At 54.1% G+C, this 22,882-nt stretch overlaps 7 protein-coding genes across 7 annotated transcripts; 2 read left to right on the top strand and 5 right to left on the bottom strand.

The window, feature by feature from the left end:
* Positions 1-435: 435 nt before the first annotated feature.
* Positions 436-1,599, bottom strand: AB675_11538 (uncharacterized protein; the record flags this gene model as incomplete). Its single annotated transcript, XM_018140395.1, has 1 exon — positions 436-1,599. One exon carries the CDS (start codon positions 1,597-1,599, stop codon positions 436-438), a length of 1,164 nt encoding a protein of 387 aa, XP_017999849.1.
* A 1,050-nt stretch (positions 1,600-2,649) lies between these two features.
* AB675_11537 (RNA-binding protein rnc1) lies at positions 2,650-4,118 on the bottom strand (the record flags this gene model as incomplete). Its single annotated transcript, XM_018140394.1, has 4 exons — positions 2,650-2,672; positions 2,725-2,955; positions 3,003-3,972; positions 3,996-4,118. 4 exons carry the CDS (start codon positions 4,116-4,118, stop codon positions 2,650-2,652), a joined length of 1,347 nt encoding a protein of 448 aa, XP_017999893.1.
* Positions 4,119-4,945: 827 nt separating this feature from the next.
* AB675_11536 (Nucleoporin) lies at positions 4,946-9,511 on the bottom strand (the record flags this gene model as incomplete). The annotated part of the gene is made up of 2 exons (XM_018140393.1): positions 4,946-6,725; positions 6,771-9,511. The coding sequence occupies 2 exons, from the start codon at positions 9,509-9,511 to the stop codon at positions 4,946-4,948; spliced, it is 4,521 nt and encodes a 1,506-aa protein (XP_017999939.1).
* Positions 9,512-10,129: 618 nt separating this feature from the next.
* AB675_11535 (Proteasome subunit beta type-2) lies at positions 10,130-11,031 on the top strand (the record flags this gene model as incomplete). Its single annotated transcript, XM_018140392.1, has 2 exons — positions 10,130-10,255; positions 10,306-11,031. 2 exons carry the CDS (start codon positions 10,130-10,132, stop codon positions 11,029-11,031), a joined length of 852 nt encoding a protein of 283 aa, XP_018000135.1.
* A 194-nt stretch (positions 11,032-11,225) lies between these two features.
* AB675_11534 (uncharacterized protein) lies at positions 11,226-14,498 on the bottom strand (the record flags this gene model as incomplete). The annotated part of the gene is made up of 3 exons (XM_018140391.1): positions 11,226-12,206; positions 12,256-13,608; positions 13,671-14,498. The coding sequence occupies 3 exons, from the start codon at positions 14,496-14,498 to the stop codon at positions 11,226-11,228; spliced, it is 3,162 nt and encodes a 1,053-aa protein (XP_018000038.1).
* A 659-nt stretch (positions 14,499-15,157) lies between these two features.
* On the bottom strand, positions 15,158-16,835 carry AB675_11533 (Hsp90 co-chaperone Cdc37; the record flags this gene model as incomplete). The annotated part of the gene is made up of 2 exons (XM_018140390.1): positions 15,158-16,669; positions 16,755-16,835. 2 exons carry the CDS (start codon positions 16,833-16,835, stop codon positions 15,158-15,160), a joined length of 1,593 nt encoding a protein of 530 aa, XP_017999853.1.
* Positions 16,836-21,522: 4,687 nt separating this feature from the next.
* AB675_11532 (uncharacterized protein) lies at positions 21,523-22,785 on the top strand (the record flags this gene model as incomplete). The annotated part of the gene is made up of 1 exon (XM_018140389.1): positions 21,523-22,785. The coding sequence occupies one exon, from the start codon at positions 21,523-21,525 to the stop codon at positions 22,783-22,785; it is 1,263 nt and encodes a 420-aa protein (XP_018000088.1).
* Positions 22,786-22,882: the final 97 nt, after the last annotated feature.

The following is a 22,882-nucleotide window of genomic DNA, read 5'->3' as shown; positions in this document are numbered from 1 at the left end:
CCAACAAGCCTTGAGGCATTTGCTCAGTCTCCAACCGGGACGGTGCAAGCGAATATCCATAAGCTGCACGGAGGGGTTGTCAGCAGCGTAGACAGACGGTGTCGCCAATAAGGCACAGCAGTCCAACTATGACTCGCATGGCTTCTTCAGCTGAGGCCAAAAGGCTAACGAAACGAGACCAGGTGATCCGACAGGGCAATACCGGTACATAGTTGGTTGAGGGACAACATCTGAGCAGAATACGAGTTTGATATACATGCTGTGTACGTTCTTCAACCTATGCTGATGCGCTCACGCATAGGGCGCAACACCTGGAGGAACACTCAGTCTCTACACACTGCCCGTTGGAAGGCTGGCCTGCATTACGTTCCGTCCGAGCTTGCTGAGCGACTGGCTGTACGTGGTCCTTCTCAACCTCGTCGTACATACTATCCATCACCGACCCTTCGTAAGGCCTCTCCATCCGACCCCTCCTCTCATCTCCTTCTCAGCCGCCACCGCACTCTCCTTCGCCTCAAACATCGCCAACAGCAGGTCCCTCGTGAACCCCGGATGCCAGCCCACACACTCCTCCTCTCCCTCTCCATCCCCAATATCTCTGAACAGCCCCCTCAAGCTCCTCCCATCCAAACCCACAAACAGCCTTAACACAGCACTCTTCAATCCTCCCTCACACCCAACATCTTCCAGCAAACCATCCCACAGCATATCCATATCCTCACGATCAGGCACACAATTCGCCTCCTTGCTCACCTCTTCCACCCTCCTCACAATGTCCGCTCGCAGACCGCCCTGCACATCGTATTTGTCCGCCAGAATGTAAAGCCGTATTAACGGCCCGAACGCTGGCGGTCGAGGCCGCTTGCGCTGTTTCTTGAACCCACGGACTTCGGGCGACGACGGCCCAAAGGTCTCTTTGAGAAGGCGCTTTTCGGCTTTCCAGCGCTGGTAGCGATGGACGGAAGGGTCGATTGAATGGTGGTAGAGGAGGGCCGAGCGACTCGTTGCCTTGGCTGTTGGGGTCGGCGAGGCTGTGGTGGCTGTGGAGGTATTTACCAAGGACTGTGTCTTCTCCAGCAGGATCTGCCAGTATGCCCACTGTAGTAGCATGGAGACATCGTCCGGCCTGTCATCCGGCAGCCGGATGATGCCGGTATGCGCTTCAGCAAAGCTACCATTCAAGTGAGACCTGCGCAACGCGGCCATGAAGAACGGCGAAATGCTGGTGAGAAGATCCTCGTGGGCTGTCAAGGTGATGGGAAGCGGCTTGCCGGCGTGCGATCCATCGGCTCCAACGACCAAAGATATGGATCGGGAAGCGAACGGTGACAGTCGTTGGGTTGCCACGAGATCGGATGGAGTGGGTGGTGGGACAACTTGATCGTCTTGACCTCTAGCGTTGGAATAGTTGGCCTCCGATGCCGCGCTGGACGCTATCGAGGTCCATGCTACAGGACAGCGTTCTTGTCGTTCCAGATCATTTAGCTTCGTCGCCTGAGATGAGCTGGAATGATCTGTCGTACTGAATCGATCGCCCTCAACAGGGCTGGCCGATGTGAACACAAATCCTTCTGCGTCATCTGCGTCTCTCTGAGCCATATTGTTCGGATCTCGGATAGCCATACCAATGAAGGATGTATTGGCACACACTATCGTCGTAGAGTCCGAGTACAGAACAGGTCTGTCAAATCTGTTTGGCTTTACACCCATTGCCACAGTCAAGCCTGCTCGCTTTCGGCCTTGATTGTATGTTGACGCAGTTAGTTTGCTGCCGGAAATCAACGTTCGTAGAAGCACAGCCACGTGCGATGTCGAGGCGATACAGCCTGCTCTCTGCCATCCTGCAATCCATTGTCCGGGAGAAAGCGGCGACAGCCGGTCTGAGCAATCATCAACTTGCGCACAAAGCGCGAATAAAGGTTGCGTGTATGACCGAGAACGCGATTGACGAACAAAGAAGGATGCCTCGATAGACCTGCACGGCAGGCCGCAGACGGATCCGGCATTGCCTCACGATAGCAAAGACCAAACATTTTGTGGTGGTTTAACGCGAGGACAGAAGCAATGAGACGAGCGGTTCCCTGAACGCAGTGCGGTGCTCCCAGATCCAGTCGTCGGTATGACCAGAATCAGGTTGCGGATTGTTTGCGGGAAATTCTTCCTCGGATCGTGTGACTGAGCGTAGATTTAATGGCGATCCTGGAATTGAGAAGGCATCGGCGCAGTCGCAATGTCGCACAACAACCCCGCTAATCGGGAGTGTGGCACAAACGTGACAATTGCAATCAAGGAAGCTGCCTGTCGTGCGTCTGACAGCCTCGCCAATGCGCATGCTGCACGGTCCACAATGTCAGTCGAGTCGGAAACGGAGAAATTGGGGTCTGTGCGTGACGAGAGCAATCGATGACAACATGATGGAGTTGGGAATAGGCATGAGTGGCCTGTGCTGTGTATTGGTGTGCTGAAAGCATACAGCACAGGCTAGCAGCCAGATTGATCAGGGAGGGAGGACACTGTAGGAATACTATGGTCTATCTACCTTAGAGAGTTTGCTGCCGCCATCGATAGCTACGAGTTGCACTGTTCCATACCATCGTGGCATGAACTACACCCCGGGTGGGCTTCGCGACAAGTTCCGCATCTTGCCGCCTAGACACGGTGCTTTTCGTTCTCTGTGAAGCAAGTTAGCAATGTTAAACATGAATATTCACTGGTGCAACGTACCGAGTCTCGAGTAGAGCATGTAGAGAGCCATCTGATTGCACTCCGCGGTACCAGTAATAGTGACAAGACGTTCGTTGCTATTGTCCTGTGGCTCGTTGATCTTGATGACACTGCCAGACAAATGACGGATCTCGTTGATCTTGGCACCTCCTTTACCAATGATAGCGCCAACCATGTCGTTCGGGATGTAGATCTGCTGAGTGATTGGTTGACCGGGCATGGCGTTAGGAGCTGAGCATGTTGACCATGCTGGCCGGCTTGCTGAGGTGGCATTTGACCATAACCACCCTGCTGAGGTGTTGCCTGACCACCGAAGCTGGCTTGGCGCGGCGTGTTCGGATACTGCGCACCACCGTGCTGCTGATAGGGCTGATGAGGTTGAGCGCCCATCTGTGGTCCGCCGTATGGTGCGACTGGACCACGTTGAGGGGGCTGAGTGCCATGACGCTTGTATGTGTCTGGGTGACCATACTGCCCGCCAGCAGGCTGTGGAACGTAAGGCACCACCTGCATGCCACCTGGAACCACGCCAGCTGGACCACCGCCGCGTGAAGCGTACGCTGAAGCAGCTGGACCGCCAAATCGCTCTGTAAGCTGCTCGACTAGGGTGACAGCGATGTAGTAAGTTGCAATATGGACGGAATCTGCAACGCCCAGAACCACAAGCGACCGTTCCGTGGACAGCGGCAAGCAAGAGTCGGACGCGTTGAGTCTTGCACCGGATGCTTCCTGAATTTCACGGATGCGAACGCCAGACTTGCCAATGATAGAACCGATCAAGATGTGTGGTACCAGCAGTCTGAGAGGATATGTCTTGGACTGCGAGGTCGACGGCTGATCAAGCGACTCTTGGTTGAGAGTCCGGATGATGAGTCCAAAGGCCTTGGCCACAGCATCTTGAGCACCGCTAACGGTCAGAATTCTTTCGACGGCTCCACGAGAGTAGTCGCTGACAGTACATTTCGCCCCTGACATCTTGCGGATCTGAGTGACGTTCTCACCACCTTTGCCGATACATGTTGCAGCCTCAGCACTGGAAATGACAGCTCTGATGTGAATCCACTTGGTCTCGTCCTGATTGGCAATAGGGGACGCCGTTGCTGTGGTATCGGAGGATGTTGATGGGATCGGTTGTGGTTCTTCGGCCTTGACAGCAGACTGGGGCTCGCCACCGTCGGTGTGATCTACTGCCGTGCCATTGGTGGTAGCAGTGACAGCTGATTCTTCTGCGACCGCAGTAGCGGCATCCTCTAGATCGCCTCATCCTTGACAGGCTTGTCGAGTGCTGGTCTTTTAGCGTCAGGGTAGTCAGACGGGGCTGAAGGGGACGAGGGATCTTCTAGGGGTCGTTTGGTGGAGGGAACAGCAGCTGCGGAGGATGGCGAAGCAGACATGGCGACTTAGAAGCGGTATTGTGGTTTGAATATTTCTCTTATTGATTCCGTTTATGTACACCAGATTACGGGGAGGTGATCGTGCTGGTGCAGGAAGGAATTCGCAAAAGACGTAGGAAGGGTATGCGGACCAAGGAAGAGGCTGGAAGTGCTTGTGTTGAATGAATCGGTGCTGTGACAGAAGAGGTCGCGATGTGCAGTGGTATGGTTTGGTGAAGGGTGAGGGTAATTAGAGGTGACGGTGCTGAGATGGATAGGTGGTGGATGGACACTCGATGGTTGATGGAAAGTGGTTGAAGAGAGGATGAGGACGACGACTGTTTGCAATGGAGTAGGTAGGCTCAATACTTAGCAAGTGTGTCCTGCAGGCTTCGAGTCGTGACTTCCTCGTCTGGCGCGAGATCGAGGGAAGCTGCGAGTAGGGACCGTTCGTGGTCGTCGACAGCAGGGCAAATACCTGAGAACGTTGGATGCAGGAGATAGAGATGAGGAATCTTCGATACGAGGTTGACCACCGAAGGGAGATCTCGAAAATGCGAACGCGTGATGGATGGGTCGCGAGCACACGGTGAAGAGGATGGGGAATGGAAGAGACTGCGTGATCATTCATCAAATTCTTGGCTATCGGTCACGTGGTGAAGTAGAGCACGTGACCGAACTTCACTGCGCCAGTGAATTCGAGTCTGTATCAGTCACTGGAGATGGTCAGGTTTTTAAAGTTACTGTAGAGTAGCTCATTTCAATACAGTTGACTGCTACAAGGCTGCCTAATGCTAGCCGTGAAGCCTGTCAGCTATTGCCATAATCCAAGCTGTCGTCGATACAACTCAGGCTTTTATAATCGTGCCCTGTTTCCGATTCTGCAGAACATCCCTCAACATGCTCGCCACGGCCTTCTTCCGCTGAGCTCTAGCTTGCCATCTTTCACGGTCCTCGCTCGGGATCATCGCCATGTTATCCTGTGTGAGCTTCCGCCCCGGTGTCGACCTCGTGCTTCCACCAAACCTGGAGCCAGGGGTGTGGTAGACACTGCTACCAGGAGTCACCGCACTCGTCAACTGCCGTGGTCCAGGTGTCCCGTTGGGTGTTACCTGCCTGGACTCATTCAGCGCGTTCTTCAGCCCAAGCTTTGCCAGCTGACGCTCTAGCAGGTCTATATCTGCGCTCTTCTGCTCCGCCATCTTGGTCATTTTCAAGACTGTGTTCGTTACAGCCTCAATGGTTGGTTTCTTCTGTGGCTTACCACTTTCAACAGACACCTTTGCCTGTAAAATAGCCAGAGCATCTTCGACCTGCATCAGCTTACTCTGAACTGCTGCAGCTGCTTTCCGCAAATCATGCTGCACTGCTGTCTGCTCTGCCGAGAGGGGTGCAGCCAACGCTTCTTCAGGCTTTGCTCGTGAATTGAGCGCCTTCCTGATAGACGCAAACTTCATCTTCAAATCGATGATGTCCTTCGAGAGGACTTCCTGGCAGTATTGTAACTTTCCATCCACGTCTTCGACTTGAGCTTCAAGTACCACGGTGTCCAGAGCTGTCTGGCCTGCACGAAGGCGATCAATGTCACTCAGATACCAATCGTCATTCAAAGCGTCCTTCGGCGTTTCTGATGTCAATACTTGCGGCCAATTTGCGTTGGCTGGCTGCTCCTGTTGATACTTCATGAACGATGCAAGTGACCTGGAGTTGATACCGAACGTGTCAACCATGGCGTTGATGTCGCGATACAGCCGCTCGATTTGAGCTGGCACGCCAGACTTCGCACCTTCTTCGGCAGGACTAGGCTGATATGTGACAAAATCGTCGAGTGTTTCTGAAGCAACGACTGGAGCCATGAGCTCCTCACGTAGTCTCTCATCATCGTCGTCTTCAAGCTCTTCCAGTTCTGATGTTTCAGCTGCTAATCTGCGCCGAAGAGTTTCCTCTTGCTGTTGTTTCTGACGAGCAAGTTCCTCTTGCTGAGTCTGCTGTACCTGGGCAGCCAGTCCAGACTGGGCATAGGTCTGCTTCCGCTGATCCACAACGGATCGACGATCGGCTGGGGCACTAACCGACCTCGATGCCTCTGTTCGCAGCCGATCAGTTGGAAAAATGTTTCGAATTGGGCTTGGCGAGCGAGGACTCTCTTGAGGCTTCGGTGGTGGGAAGACAGGGGCGCTCGTGCCAACCTCGCCAAAGAGTGGCCGTTGTTTGGCAGCATTGGTGTTGACTTTAGTGAAGAGGCCGCCCGTAGGACTGACTTCGGTGCTTCGCTCGCCACTCTTGAAAGAGCTCTCTGGCGAGGTTGCTACCTGTTCCGGATCTTCTATCGAGTCTACCACCGGGCCGGAGTCTTCGTCTTCGTCCTCGCTTGCGGCCTCCTCTTCGTCTTCCTCGCCAGTCTCGTTGAAGTCGGAGAAATCGTCTGCTTCTTCACTGGGCAGTGACGATGGTTCCGAGGATAAGACACCTTTCTGTTGAGAACGGCTCGGGTCTGGAGGAAGTGGAGCATCTTCAGCAGGAGCGATTTCGGCCGGTGACTTGGAGGGCTCGGTAGCCTTGATGGCAGCGATTGTGTTGGCTGGAGTCCAATCGGGTGGCAGAGGATCATCGACTGACTGATTTGTACTTCTCGAGTTAGAAGATGAGGCCTCGGATTCACCTGAAACATACCGCGGCTTAGACATAGTGTCGGGTGGCAAGGGTGCGCTCGGAATCTTTTCTAGATCCGCGGTGTCGCTTGCACTGGAGGGTTCCTCCTTGATCTTAGGCGAGCTTGACGGTGCCTTCTCTGCAGCACCGAAAGAAAATGGTCCAGCTTTCGCAGATTGGTCGAAAAGCGAAGGCTTAGCAGCAGGGGCTTCCTTCGGTGTTGTCGACGGAACACTGCTGAAGCTCCAGCCGGTGGTTGCTGGTGGTGGGGGCTGAGGCGTTGTAGACTGGGCAGGCGTGCTCCCAAAAAGATTGGAAACTGGAGGAGCAGGTGTAGCCTTGGGCTGACCGATTGTCGATGGCGGTGTGACCAGCGAACTCGGTTGCTGAGTTTGATGTTGAGATGGTGGCCGCCCAAAGGAAGGTACCGGTGCCTGCTCATTGCCTTCATCCATATCCTCTTCCTTATCGCGTGTCGGCGAAGTCACCTTCGGTTTGCTTCCGAGCATGTTTCCAAAGCTCGAGCCAAAGCCAAAAGTGTTGCCTGCTGCGTCGGGCTGTGAGTCGTTGTCGTCCTTGGCTGACTTGTCTGCTTGGAATGTCGAATCGAGCTTGAATGAAGTCGGCTTGTTGAAGGCGGAGAATGATCCATTGGTCTGCAAGCCTCCGAATGGTGATGGCTTGCTGATAGAGTTGTCCTGAGAACCTTGCCCGAAACCACCGAAACTTTTACCCGTGTTCTGTCCAAACGGACTGCTTGACTTGTCACCATCTTTGGCTGCCTGCGAAGCAAAGCTATTCCCGGATGCAAAAGACGCGAAGCCAGATTGAGCCGAGTTACCAACGTTGGTGAAGGGACTGCTACTTGACGCAGCGTTTCCAAAACCCGTCGCACCAAATGCTGGCTTGGCTGGAGCTTGCCCAAATGTAGGTTTGCCTAGAGTACTTGGATTGCCAAACGCTGGTGCGCTGTTGCTTCCCAGTGACGAAGCGGCGCCAAATGCTGGTGTGCTGGTGCCTCCCGGCGACGAAGCGGCGCCAAACGCTGGTGTGCTGTTGCCTCCCAGTGACGAAGCGGCGCCAAAGGCTGGTTGCCCGAAGCCTGTAGACGATCCTTGTGGGTTGGAAGCATTGCCAAAACCAGACGAGACCCAGGAGGACTTGGCTCCACCGATAGTGGATGACTTGCCGAATGCCGCCTCTGCAGAAATATTTGGGGTCCCGAAGATCGAGCCGGTCTGCTTTGGCGCGTTCGATCCGAAACCTGTCTGACCGAATGCCGAGGTAGGCGCCTTGAAGGGGGACGATGGCTGTGGCGCCTGTTCAGCTACTGGCTTGGAAGTGGTATCTGTCGCAGACATTTGCTCCGGCGTAGCTTCAGTACTGCCCGTCATGCCTGGGTATGGTGTATTTGCCTCAATTGAGTCGTTATAAATCACCCACCACGAGCATAAGAGGCCATCATTGTTGAGCACCAGAAGCTGTGGCACCGAATGCGATGACTCGTCAAGCTCGCCATTAGTAGGCACAGGTTTTATGACGGTGTCTGTACTCGACAAGTCGAGCGCCATACCAATAGGTGAAGTGTCCTCTGAGTTCTCGGAGAGCGGAAGGACGGCTCGTCGTGCGTCGTCCTCTATGATGGTACTTGTGAACTCGTTCGCGACGTCTGAATCCGTAGACAACGACTTCTCCGACTTTGTGATCAAGCCAACATCTGAGCTGCTGGTTGCGGCGACAAGCAAGACCTCAGACAGAGCGGGAGGAAAGTTCCGCAGTCGTGCAATGTAGTGTGCAGTCGGAAGGCGCTCTTTTCCCATAAGGAAGATTGGGTCGGGAAGTTTTTGGAAGGTGTAATTCGTGGTCTTGGGTTCTCGTCCAACGATGTAGTATGCACAGGGCTGTGGTGGGAAGTCTGTGTCCGGTAAAGCATACACGAAGAAGAAACTGTCGTTGTTGAGCCACGCGATGTTCGAGATGTAGTAGTTGGGCTCAAGACTCATCAGCCGTGGGAATAGCGCCATCTCTTTTCCGTCCGCTTTCAACTGAACAGCAGTGCCATCGGCCAGACCCGCAAGAAGTGCTTTGCCTTTGGGGCTCCATGCTACACAGCTGACGCCAGATCGCAAGATTGATCCATTCTGGCCTTCCCGAAGACTGCCCGACCTCAGATCCGCCAACAAGAGCCCGCCCTCGACTGTGACTGCTGCCACGAGCGGCGCGAGATCGGCATCAGGCGCTGGGTTAGGTACAAGCGACCTCAGAGCCTTCCCATCAGTGGAAATCGACACTGCTGGCTTGGCTTCTTCGATCTTGCGGACGCTGTACGCATCGATGCCTCCACCATCCTGTGCCGAGACCAGTAGTGCACTCTCGTCGGCTGTGAATGCAACGTGCGATAGACGTGGTCGAGGGATGCGGAGATTTGGCTGATACTGCCGTACTGGATTCTCGTTTGTCTGCTTGTCGAATTTCTCTAATAGTACCGCCCGGACCTGTTGTGTTGATGTCAGGATCAAATCGTTTGGTCCTGCCGCAGCCAGAAGTCCGCTAGACGAGGCGACCGTGAGAAGAGAGGATGTGGTCGGTGGCAGAGCATCTGATGGCCATGGCTCAGAGATCCTGAGTTTGACTTCCCCTTGGACACCTGGTAGACCTAGTCCGCCTGTCTGAATTTCCTGCAGCTCTGGACCTTCTCGTGCAGTCGGCGAAGAGACTGTGACGTTGTCTTTGGCAGCCTGCGCAAAGCTGTTGAAGGCCATCCTCATGCGAGGAATCTCGGAAGTCAGTGAGCGCCGCTTCTCCGCCGACACCACACTGGCTGGCTCTGGCGAAGATGAATGGGCATATGAGAATCGCGTCGCGGGCGGAGTAGTACTAAAGGAGTGATAGGCGCTGTTTCGCCAGAAAGACGGTCTCTTGTGTTGGCTAATATTGACGGAGACAGATGGTTACGGAGTGCGCCGTACCACTGCGATGGGTGCTGCCTTCACTCAGGCATCAATATCACCATTTCAAAAAAAGTGCTGCCAACAAATGCGCGGTCGCGCCTTCGAGGCAGCAAACCGCGGAGAGATATACGGCTGTTCATACGACCCATTTGGGGATTGCTACGGTGCACGAAAAGGCTGCGCGACGCCACTACGCGTTCACCGAAGCCTTGGACTTCTGCTCCGATTCATCTCGAACTCCCATCCCATCTACTCAACCTCATCAAGACCACACTCTACCTCTTGCGCTTGTAGGATCTCCTCAATCGGACTACTCGCAGTGCTTTGTCGTCAAGCCACTAGAAGGACTGGCGCCAACGAGATCCGCATCCACGGCTTGACAGCCAAACACCTTCGATTCACTCTCACCTCTCAAACACATTCACAGCCATGCCCGGCTTCGACTTCAGCAATTACAACCGCAATGCGGCCCTCCACGCACGCGGAGTACCTCTACCGAAAGCCACATCGACCGGTACAACGATTGTAGGCTGCATATACGACAAAGGCGTAGTCGTAAGTCCACCCACCCTACCCTCCAACCCCATCACTAACACCCAACTCAGATCGCAGCCGACACCCGCGCCACCTCCGGCCCCATCGTCGCCGACAAGAACTGCGAAAAGCTACACTACATCTCCCCCTCGATCTGGTGCGCCGGCGCCGGCACAGCCGCAGACACAGAGTTCACCACCGCCATCACCTCCTCCAACCTCGAACTACACTCCCTCTCCACAGGCCGCTCGCCGCGCGTCGTCACGGTCATGACCATGCTCAAGCAACACCTCTTCCGCTACCAAGGCCATATCGGCGCATACCTCGTCGTCGCTGGCGTCGACCCAACCGGCTGCCATCTGTTCACCGTCCACGCCCACGGCTCCACTGACAAGCTGCCCTACGTGACCATGGGCTCCGGCTCACTCGCCGCAATGTCCGTCTTCGAATCCTCCTGGAAAGGCCAACTCACGCGCGAGGAAGCCATCAAGCTGTGCGCCGAGGCGATCGAGGCTGGTATCTGGAATGATCTGGGCTCCGGCTCTAATGTGGATGTGTGCGTGATTGAGAAAGACAAGCCAACACAATTACTGAGAAACTACATCACACCGAACGTAAGAGTCAAAAAGGAGCGGGACTACAAGTTCGCGAAGGGCACGACGGCGGTACTAAACGAGAAAATCATCACAAAGGAGGAGCTGGGGCGGTATGTGACGGTGCATGAGTTGGGGTCCGGCAGCGACACTGATAGCAGTAGCGTGGTCGTGGTGGAGAAGATGGATGTGGATGATGCGTAGGGGTTTGGTGATGGCAGCAGCGATGCATGCAGCAAATCAAGCTAAGCTATCTACGCATGGGGAAGAATGCGCAGTGTGTACGATCAGTCCATAATGGATGACTGGGGAGACGAAGGGAGCTTGCCCGGGTGTGCTCTCAAGGACTTCATTCTATATACAAGGTATTGTCCGAGCATGCCACGTCTTCAACGTCTCTAGGGTAGCCATACAGCACCATCTGTCACCGCTGACCCCTCAGAGGCCGCCGTGCTAGCTACCGCTTTTGTCTTCTTCTTCTTCTTAGCAAGCCATGCCTGAAATCTACGCATATCCTCCTCCTGGCTGAGCAGCCTCGCCGTCGCCGTCGCCGTCGCCGTCACCGTAGCTGGCGTGGCATGCCCACTGCGATCTGCTGCAGTAGCCTTTTGCTTCGTCTGCTTGCTCCGTCGTCTCTCCACCACTTGTTTACTTGACCTTGCAGGTGACATGCGGTTCTTGGGCAGAAGCTTAACGCCCTCTGTCACTGGAATGCGCCTCCACTCGAAAGCCTCAGTGTGCGTTGTCAACGGTATGCTTCTCCATATAGAAGGCCTGGCAAGCAGTGTCCCTTTCATCCGTCGCCGCACAATACGTGTGGTGCGCGCTGTCAATGATACGCCTTTGCGTTTGATATGGTGGACGCCGGACATGCGTTTCCATACGCGTGACTTGACATGTTGCTCTGACAACGCAGCTGACATGTCATCCGCGGAGGTCGTCGACGCTGCTGAATCACACGCTCGGGTATCCTTTGCTCCGGACAAGTCAAAGATAGGCTGCTCAGTCCCAAGATTGAAGAATGATGGAATGCTTGTCGTGGAGAGGATCGAGTCTCTGCTGATCTCCACGTCGGAAACGGGAAACAGTGGCGTTGCGTGACCACGCTGCGTATGGGATGTACACGTAGTTTGTCCATCTGTGGCTCTTAAGTCGAGATGCTTGACCTCGTGCTCGACGAGACCAAGGACACGGTCGATGTATTCACGCTCGGTAAGGCGGTCCTGCTCTCCTCGAGCCTCCCGCGACCACGTGATTCGTGCCAGCTGCTCAATCTCAGACCTGCACGCCGCTATTCTCTCCTCAATCAGTGTCATAAAGCGTTTGGCATAGAGCTGCCGGAGCATCCTCTGTCGATAGAGCCTGTGCTCTAAGCTGCTCTCGTTCCCGTCGATCGACGGCGATAGCTTGCTCCTGAATAGATCTCACGACCTGCCCTATCTCGTCTGCGACCTCCTTCGACCTCGTCAGATTTTCGCTGCTCGAGGGCGCCTGCGCCAGTTTCTCTTCTTCTGCCAGATCGCCCAGATGCGGCCGACTGGAAGGCTGACGTGCCGAGAGACGCGCTATCTTCATAAATGTCACGGCACGTGATCTACGAAAGGCGGAACTTGTTTGAAGCACTTGTGCAACTTCCTCGCCTTCCACACGGGCGATCTTGCCGAGTAACCATGTCAGCAGCTGGGAGCTGGCCTTGTGGGGCTGTCGTGTCACGCCTGCATGCCACAAAGCCCTTGTGATGGGAAATTGGACAGGTGCTCTGTTTCGCACGAGGAACTGGTAACACCAAGTCACCTTCTTCAAAGCCATCCGCGAAGAAATGACCGTAGATGATGCGAACGCTACAGCTAGCATGTTCATTGTATCCAGTGCTTGTTCCGCAGAGATCGAATTCGGCAACAACGGTTGATTGATACGTCGACCCTTATGCCGCAAGAAACTGGTGAGTGCAGTACGAAAGTCGGGGTTTCTGTTCAGCAGTCTCGTCACAAATCGCAGGCTCAGCTTGTCGCCTGACACCAGGCTGCGATTGAGCTGCTGGTAAAAGGCTGGTTGTTCGTTCAGGGCTCCAGCCAGTTCTTGAACCTGAGCTGCATTGCTCAGGTTCTCCTGGCGACCTGTTGGGCTGTGCAGAAGCAGATGTGCTTGTTGATCAACCATTCTCGCCAGGTTCTCAGTCGATCTCGTGCGTTTCTCCTGATCAGTTTGTCGCGAGAGCAACCAAGCCAGGTCTTCCGACAATTGGTATCTCCCTTGGAACAGCAGTGGGTCGGCTCTTGAGAGTAACTCACTGTGCATGACTCTGGAAGGTTTGGATCTGTCAAGATCGAAGAGGTCGAGGACCGGGAAGGACTCCTCCTTGATCTCTGGAGACCATGGTGCTATATATCTCACGGACACCACGAAGACAAAGACCAACAGTCGGTCTGACTCCATGAGCTCTTCGGGTATCCCTGAAGCAAGACGCTTCGCCTGGGCTTCCGTGATCGCTTTTGATGGGGGATCCAGGCGGCGAAGCTCTCCGAGTAACGCGCGAAAATTTCGGGCGGGAAAGACGCGAATATCTGGCGTCCAGTGTGAGGGTGCACATAGAGATCCTGATATGCGTCCAAGTATCTCATCTTGAGCTACTCGTGGAAATCTGAGCAGTTGCTTAGCTAAACTGGTGGTGTTCTCAGCATTTTCAAACGTAAACGTATTCTTGAGGCGCCGAACGCAGACGTCAGCGATCAGCGCGCGGTCGACCTCCGGTTTCGAGTAGAGCTGCAGGGTGAATAGCGCCTAAGTATGGTTGTGTGCACGGCGTGTTTGATCAAGGCGTGTTCGAGCAATCCGGACTCTACTTTCGGGCTCTGCATGTAACTGCCGACCAATTTGTTCGATAGCCGAGCGCATTCATGGTGGTCTTTGGCGTTCCTCGTAGCACCTTGATGATAGACCACGGAATCGATTATACGCAGCCACTCCTGTCCGGTGACCATGCCGGTGCGTGTTGCCGAGCAGACTGCATTCATGATCACTTTTCTTCGCTCGAAATCCAAGGAATAGTCTCCCAGAGAAACTGTTGTCTTGTGAAGCGCCTCTGTTAGTGCGCTGTGATGATAGCAACCAGGAGGGTGAAATGCTGGATCGATGAGATATTCTGCGATAGCATGAGCAGCCCAGTCGCTGCTCGTGACATGCTCGAAAATGCGGGTTGCATGGGTGCGCTGGGTGCGTAGATCGACGCTGTTCTCTCGTAGGATTGCTTGTAGATCGGCAACGCTCTTACATACCGACAAGCCGCTCAAGAACATTGGAGACGGGCATGGGACTGAAGTAGCTGTAGTCTTGTCCATGTGAGCGACCCGCGCCGTGCCCAGTGAAAAATCGTCGACGGGGTTGTCGCCAGTTATGTCCATGGGCAAAGGTGAAATAGATTCTCGGTTGGGATGTGCTGCCTCGCACGAGTCCGAGAACAATCGGTCCATGCGATCCGCCGACCACCTATGCTGCTGGGACTGCTGCGGCACTTCACGCTTTCCCAATCCCTCGTCCATCTCTTTCGGAGGCTTGAAAGGTTCGAAAAAGCCCGTGGTGGTGCTGTCGGCCACATCTTTGTTCGACCGATGTGATCCCTTCCCAACGCCCCACCAATCCGCCTGCGAATTCTTGCCGAAGAGCACCGCCATATCTATTGGCGCCTGCCCTCCACCACTATGTGCCAAGCTCGTGTGCTTCCTCTTGCTAGCCCTTCTGCGCGCCTCGAGCGGCCCGGGCACATGGCTGCCATGTCGCACACCTCGAGCGCCCACGAAGCGCGCAAAAGTTTCAGCTAGGAGGTCGTCTGTGATCCAAAGGCCTTGGGCATCGGAGCCGACACTGGGACGGTGTCGAGGTGTGGTGTAGCGAGCTACACAGCGCGGGTTGAGCATGCAAGTACCGAGGATGGGCGCATCGGTGCACAGATCCGAGACTCAGGTGTCGTTATCTATGGCGAAGGTGTATCTTGCTAGAGTTGTGTGTCCTTTGGTTGCAATGGGAGGTAGGGGACTTGCTACCATGTATTTGCGGAGAGTAGGAGACAAGAAGGAGCGAGTCAGTATTTGAAGATGCCTCGGACTTGTCTGAGTCAGGATGTCTCACGCAGTAAGTGCGGACTACGTATCACCGCCCGGGTGCCCTTCCCATCCCACTGGCACCTGTGCGAATTCTGTAGTTGTCACACCAGAGTGCAGAACATCTGCATGTCGAGATAATTGTCATAATACTCGACTAGACTGCGCACATGGAACACGTGGCATGGTCGCTAGGCTGCTTAGCTGCTCTGAGGGTATCGGTAATATTGCTCTCAGTCCACCTCGTCGACGATGTTGCGTACACTAGTATGCTCCTCCACGACATCACCCGGCTCACCGTCCGTCACAGTCTGTGTCCGTTTCCGCCGTTCTTCATCTTCGATTTGCTTTAGTTTGGCTTGTCCTTCCTCATTGGTGGCGTCTATCACGCCCTCCTGCAAGCTCAGCATGCCGCCATTGCTCAAGTCCTCAACCACCTGCTCCGCCTCCTCCACACTCATTTCACCGAGCACTTTGTTCACTTTGTCAAGACTACCAGTCTCAAGTGCTCGCTGCATCTCTGGAGAGAATGATTCAAAAATCTTTCTTGCTTCGATCTCGATCTCCTCCTCGCTGTTCGGCTGTGGTATATTGATATGAATCTCTGTGCCAGGCTCGACTGCGTGCAGCTGAATCTGTTCAACACCTTCCTGGTTCTTGCCCTCGGCCTCTTCTTTGACGAGTTCTTTAGCGCGGGTCTTGATGCGATTGTAAGTCTCGGCAACATCCTTGTTGAACACTTGTGCGGCTTGGTGGCCTTTGGTAGTGATTCGCTTGAAGAACATGCCAACACCATCTCTTCCTAGCTGTCTGCAATACTGTATAAGCAGACCGTGATGCACACAAGTCTGCGCATATGAGTCTTTGCCTTTCATCTGGGCGTTGAAAGCCTCCACTAGTAAGGCGTCTTGTGTTGACTCGGTCATAAGATCTGGATGTTCTGAGATGAATTGCAACAGCGTACGATAGTCGCTGCGGTTGATCTTAGCGAATGCCTTGCCTTCTTCGGTCAGCTTGATTGACGCTCGGTCATCGTCATCGTCATCCTCGTGCTCAGCGATGAGATTATCGTCCTCAACATCGGCCTCGGCGCCCGAGGAGACAGCGCCGTCTTCCGCCAGTGTCGTGACACGTTCCGATGAGCTCAATCCTGCTACAGCCGGCGTTGAAGGCTTGTTGAGTAGCTCAACTTTGGATTTCGGTGCGGTCTTCGGAGCTGCAGGCTTTGCTTTGGAGACATGAGACGTGTTGAAGCCGTCATGTATCGATTCGCTGGTGATCTTGGCTTTCTCCTCTTTCTCAAGCTCCGCCAGCTTTTTGAGCAATTCTTGCTGTAGATTTTGCACCTTGGTGAGATGGCCACGCACACCATTGATGTAGTCCTGAAACCTCTCCGGAGACTTCTTCTCATCCACTTCCTTCTTCACTTGGTCGACAAGGCTGCCCATCATCTTCGAATATCGAGGCTGTGGCTCCTTCTGATGTGTGTAGACACCTTCCGGCGGTTTTGGTGGCTCATCTTTGGCTGGGTCACCTGCACTCTCGATCAAAGCCTGGAACACGAGTTGATCAGGATCGGTCTTCGTAGACTCTTTCTCATGTTGCTTGAGGGCGTCGAGCAGTGCGTTGATCCGTTCCAACAGGCCGAGGTTTATCAGACGTTCGTAGCGGAGTGTCTCGATCTCTTGTTTGCGCTGGTAGCGCTGTTGGTGGATCTGGTTCTGTTTCGCGCGGATGAAGCTTCTCTAGGGCATCTGTTAGCATGAACATGTATAGGCAGAGAACCAGGACCGGCATAGTAAATGTCTCGTCCGATTAAGGAATTCGCACCTTGTCTACATTTGGGTGGACCTCTATATCAGAGTCGTCGGACAACTCTAGAGCATCCCACTTTGCGTATGAGATTGGCATGATGCGATCATATGTGGGTAGGGTATTCAGCAAGCGGCTCGCAACAGTAGTTTGAGAAGGACAGCGGGCACTCGGCAGGTTCCGACCAGGTCTGGCTCATCAGTGTGGCATTGATCTTTGGCTTCTCTCCGGGGAACAACAATGCAGCACAAGGGAGCAATTGTCTAGTGTTGAAGTGTCTGGCAATACTACTGGTTGAATATGGCGTCGCAGGCCGGGAGAACGTCGGCCCAGCCTGTCTATTGCGAGTCGCGACAGTACGCGTCTGTGCCAGAAGTTTCTCTTCACATGACGATTCTGTACCTATGCTATGAATGTCATGCTACTGTATGTTCTACTTGCGGCGATGGCTCTTGGGTCTCTAATGATATCGATCCCACATCCCGTGTACTGTCGTCAACCTAGGTACGTGGCGTTCTTGCTTTCTTTTGCAACCTCTTACCACGGGTCGGCGTGAGTGTCTGAACCGATGGCACCGAAGTATTCCTCGCAATCTGTCGTCCATTCTGCTGACTTTGACTTCCTGTTGTTCGCGTGCTCGATGTTCGCGAGATAGCATCGATCTGTCTTTCCACTTCTTTCGGACAGCCAACGATCAACGGAGGTGCAGATATTCTTCGTGGAGGCAGGGCTTCTGCCCAGTTTTGAATAATGGTTCCTGTCGACTGCGCACTGACGGCAGGCGAGCTTGCCAGCGGAGATGGAGGATCGGCAGCAGGGCAGCTTGGGCGTGCTGGTCCATGATTTGGTGGGCCGCGGTCTGCACTGGAGAACCCGTTTCTGTTGGTAAGCTAAGTCTCGATGGCAGATTTGCTGCGCTTGCAGGAGTCACGCGCATTGGCAGTCTTGACACAGACAACATGCGCTCTGGAGTCGTTTGAATGCTCGTGTTTTGCTTCCGGCTACTTGGGGATCGTTGACATTCGAGACATGATGCAGTTGAAACTCTGCGAGAACCAGGCTCGGCTACAACAGTCTCACTTCGAGACACAAAGCCCGCTAGAATGTCGTCAAGTGCATCGTCGTCAGCTAAGGCCGCGTGGTACACTTGAGAAGCTGTCGCACGATTGGCATCCTCCACTCTTGCGGTATAGTTCAGATCTGGCTGACTTTTGCGTGCTGCGGCTGCCTTGCGTGGCCTCAGGAGACCAGGACACTGCTCGATCAGACTGCCTAAGCTGTACACTGCAAGAATGATACGGCCTTGCTTTTTGATAGCATCGACAATATTGGCAATTTTTTCTTTAGATCTTGCAATAAAGTTCCCCTGGAGCCTACTGGAGGCATCTGCCTGCAAAAGGTAGTCAGGTCGCGACAGGGCCAGCACTGGAGCCAGAGATGAGGCGCCGTCACTTCGCGAAATGTAGAGGAATGCGTGGACCCAGGGTAACGTGGCCAGCTGCAGTCCTAAAATCATGGAGCAGAGCATATGTTGTATGAGGAGGAGCGATTTCTGGCGGGCTTCTGTCCACAGACTTGGAGCATGTTGTCCGTTCGACCCTTGTGTGGCTGGTCGGTCCATCTCGTCAACTTTGGTTCGAGATCTTTGGTAGGATATTCATTGAACGGGTATGGCGAGTCTCTAAGGCATAATAGGAGCACTACAACTTCTCCCGGAAATGTTGACGGTGCTGACGGAGACGCTGAGAGCTCAGTCGAGACGGGCTCTGCGCTGCACTTGCCTCTGTGATGTCTGCATGTGCTGGTCAACGTACCTGCCACAGCTGGCCTATCGCAACTACCGTCACGCACTGGCTTCTCAGGCAGGTACAAACTCCTCCTAACGAAGTCACACTGCGTTGCCTGCCCTAATTCAGCGACTCGGACTGCCAGTGGTTCGAGACTCTCGGCAACAACGATGAAGTTTACCGAGAGGATTGAGAATCGCTACGTCTTCCAACCTCAATCGCTTTAATGCTGCCCTTGCATACTTTCCGCGACATCACTTCTCCCAGGCGCTGCCCGCCATCCTCCGAGAGAAGCCAAATCCCTCGCCTCTACACGTCTTCCACTAAATTCACGCAGACGCCCATCGGCACAAGGACGGTATAGGAGCCCGCCGGAATGTGACATTATCCAACCTGAGCCTCATCGCTGCAACGCGTATGCCCTTGGACCGACGACATCGATGGACGCTTCAGATTCTCCAGCTCGGGAAGCCGCGACTACTGGAACTGGAGAACGACGGCAAGGTGTATGTTGCTCGGTACATGTGCTTCCGGATATCTTCTGCAAGACGTCACATGGTTCCAGTCTGTCTGTGGAATCTGGGCATTCCTGCTGGACCCATCGCAGTTTTGGTGTTTACCGCTGTCGGCTCCGGATTGCTAGCCGATTTCGCTACTCTTATCCGAGCGTTGAATCCTCGGACGATCCATCAAAGTCACTGCCCACTAACGATCTGCCACATTCGAGGCAATCCCTGTTGTGACCTTGCACCACGGTTAGTATACATGACAGCAGTCAGTATTTTGTGGTATGCGGCACAAGCGACGGCTATCGACGGCTTAGAAGAGGGAACGACCTACGCTGGCGTGGCCATTGTACAAGATCACCAACCTGATGGCGTCGAGCATCCACCAGTAAGGCTAAGGCAACCAGGGGCTGGCATGTGCAGCTATTTGCCTTGCAGCGCGCTTCTGCTATGATAGCTGACATCAGTGTCTTCTGACACATGCTGTGAAACGTGGAATCTTTGACGTCGATTCCGAAAGAGTGGTCGATCTCGTCATTATGCTTTAGATGCGCCTCATTTCCAATCTGCCGGCACTCCTCGGGGTAAAGTCCAGAACTTCGTTGCTGCAAGATTAACTAGCTACGCCGAAAACTAGCTATGCTCGTCAGCGCTCGACAGCTGATTTGTCACTGTTTCTGCCCCCGGCGATCGTCCGTCCACTCGGTAGAAGGCATGCTGGCGGCCATCGTCAGCTGACTGGGAGTCTGTTGTGCTGTTATAGCCAACACCACACCTTGTCGTTGAGCACGGGGATTTTGGAGCACGTCGCCTGGGGCAGAACGTGACACAGTACAGACGTGGGGTTGCTATGATGCAAAAAAGCGAATGTGAAAGCTCACATGACCCTCGCTGCATTGCTAATCGCGATCACAGACCCAATATTGCCGATGATCTCAACTGCTCGGGGCCCTCCCACTGGTGCCAGCACAGCGTGGGCGTCAGGTCAGAAGTCCAGACAGCATGGCGAGATCCGCTGCAAGCGACGCAGTCTCCGGCTGCACACGGCTAGTTTGGGCTTTAGTTCCCAGAAACGATTCCGCCAAGACTATTTGAACATGTTTTCCCATCCCATACTACGATGCTTCATCATACATTGATTTATCCGCACCATCCGCCCGTCTAAATTGGGAAGCCTGAAACATGCACTGACTGCGACCATCAGGTTAATTCGAAGGGATGCATCGGCGAGAAATACTAAATTCAGACCAAGTGGCAGATGCTAGAAATGTTCACGCGCCGTGACTGACAGGATCGAGGAACGTGTAACCCAGAGGTCGCCCAATGGTGTCAGAAATATTGACCCGGAACAGTAGTTCCTGATGCTGAATGCCCGATCTTGACGCATTTACCGGCCTGTAAGAGGTGTTCCTCCATTCAGCAGTAAGTCCTGCACAAGTGAGCGCTGCTGAGGCACTGGAAGAGAAGGTCCAGGGCCTAGACACAAAGCCGCGGCGCCACGTACATATAAGAGCACTACTTCCTCCCTGGAAACGCTGGTCGTTCTCGCAAGAGCATGGTTCTTTGAGTCCAAAAACCTTCCTCAGCCACTGACTCCGAGGACTGACTCTATTGCTGCCGGCGTTCAGGAGCAACTTGTCACCACGAACAAGAACAAGCCAGGGCACAAGCACAAGATATCAGATTCCAGCAATTCCTCGACTAAATGCCAGCCAGACAGCACAAACACCGCATCGCCAAAGAAGCAGCCGTCCAAGCCAAGCGGCAGCAGACCTGACAGGCAAGACTTTGCCGGAATTGGCGCCAAATACAACAGCCATAAGTGACACCAGCATGCAAGGCACTCAATTCAGCACACCACTTCAATCACCACGATTTCCAATTGCGCTTCTCGCATGACGGAGCCTCTAAAGTTCTTTACACTCATCTATCGCCCGAGACAAGCCCACTGAGACACATTCGTTCATAGACAGCAAGGAGTTGGGGAAACACGCGGGACGCGATGCTGGCTACCTGTCGCTCTAGATCCTAACGATTCCTGGTTTGCTAGCAACCTAAGTATCTTGTAAGTTGATAGCAATAACATTGTATTCGCCTGATCTGCTGCTGATCTTTGGGACTTGCGCTGCAGTTTTCGTTGGATGAACTCTCCATCCGGAGCTCAGCTAGTCTTCAGTATATTGCTGTGTGGTCGTCACAGAACGTGATACAACGCCCGACTCCATCTTGGATATGATATCCTGTCCGTCGGGATGGCGGCCCGGCACGTTGATCCCTGAAAGCCTCAGCCTCGCGTCGCCTTGCATTTCGTGACCCTGACATGACGAAAGCTTGCCCGTTATGCATTTTTGACTTCCATCGTTCGCAAGTTGATGCCCCGATGTAAAGTTTGCCTTCCCATGTCCATCTTCGGAGGTTCGACTTCAAGTATAGCGAGACTGGTTGACTGCTTAACGGTGTCTACTTGTGTATTGAGCCACCAATGCGCATACAATGAGCCACCACCACCATCACCATCATCATCATCATCATCACCACTACCCGCACGACCACGGTCCCATTGACGACCATGAATATCACGACCATGACCACAAAGCCCATCCCGAAACCTACAATCTTGCTGGTGCGGCAATCTTTTGGACCTACATCATCCTCGCCCTGCTCTGCACCATCGTCATTCTTCTCCGCCTCCAACGCCTTGCCAATGCGAACAACACTCCCACTTCACAACGCCATCCCAGCGCCACTAGACCCAAACTCATTCTCCTCAGCCTCCTCGCCCTAACATCTTTCACCTCACTCAGCATCCACATGCTTCGCTTCCTGATCGAGTCCTATACCGCCTACGCAAATGGGCATCTTCGTCCGATCGATGAACTGGCGCGTATACACCTGACTTCCGGCGTCTTCCTCCCCGGCCCAGCCGCCATCGCGGGATTCGCTCGAGCAGTCGGCTCGCAGATCTGGCAGTGGAGCGTGAACAGCCGACTATTCGTGGACTTTGCGCAGGAGTTGATGCGGACGAGTCAAGGGAGGGCTTGGAGCTCTGCAACGCTATTGGCTAGTACAGCAGCTACGATCTGGATGGGCGACAGGATCAGGGTAGAGGGGGTCGAGGGAGTGGGTTGGGTGTTGGGGTTGAGTCAAATCCTGCCTGTGGGGTTTGGCTTGTGGTTGTTCTTGATAGGAATTCTGCTGGGGAGGAAGACAGAAGAGCCGCAGCGGAAGCGGCCAGTAGGCGACACGATCAAATCTGCGCCTGGTGAGGGCAATTCCGACTGGCTAGGAAAGCTCCTGCCCGCAGCATTAATGCCTACGATAATCTTCGCTGAGATGCTTGCGGCCGTGACGACACTGCCTTCCTACATAGGGACGTGGAAATTTGTGCCGCTGGTACTGCTGGTCAGGCTCATTATGGCGCTGCCATTCCTATTGCCATCATTGCTTCAGCTCTTGGGAGGTCAGGTCATTGAAGATCAGCAGATGCCTCCATCTCCTTCGGCGTTTCAGTTGTCGGGAATGTGGGTTGCTTGCATTCTCACAAACATCTGGCAGGCTGGTTTCATCGATCGGCCGAGTCAGTGCTGGGAGTCGTTGAATAGAAGTTCGGCCGTAAGTGCACTCGGCTATGACTTGATCATTGGGATCGTTGGCTTGGTGTTCTTCAGTTGCTTGGGCGGATTGAATCCAGATGTTATAGCACAGCAGCAGGCTACACTTCAGCATGGCGGTGGGACGGAGAGCGAGACATCGTGAATAGCATTGGCTGCCTATGTGGGTGCAGCAAGTCACCGGGTGCATATAGCATTACATTACATCGCGAGCGAAAACAAGCATGGTCACGAAGATCAAC

The sequence above is a fragment of the Cyphellophora attinorum genome (assembly GCF_001299255.1).
Source record: "Cyphellophora attinorum strain CBS 131958 chromosome Unknown Contig13, whole genome shotgun sequence".
Lineage (NCBI taxonomy): Eukaryota > Fungi > Ascomycota > Eurotiomycetes > Chaetothyriales > Cyphellophoraceae > Cyphellophora > Cyphellophora attinorum.
Note: the sequence above shows the minus strand (reverse complement) of the source record. Positions and strands in the feature narration are given on the sequence as shown.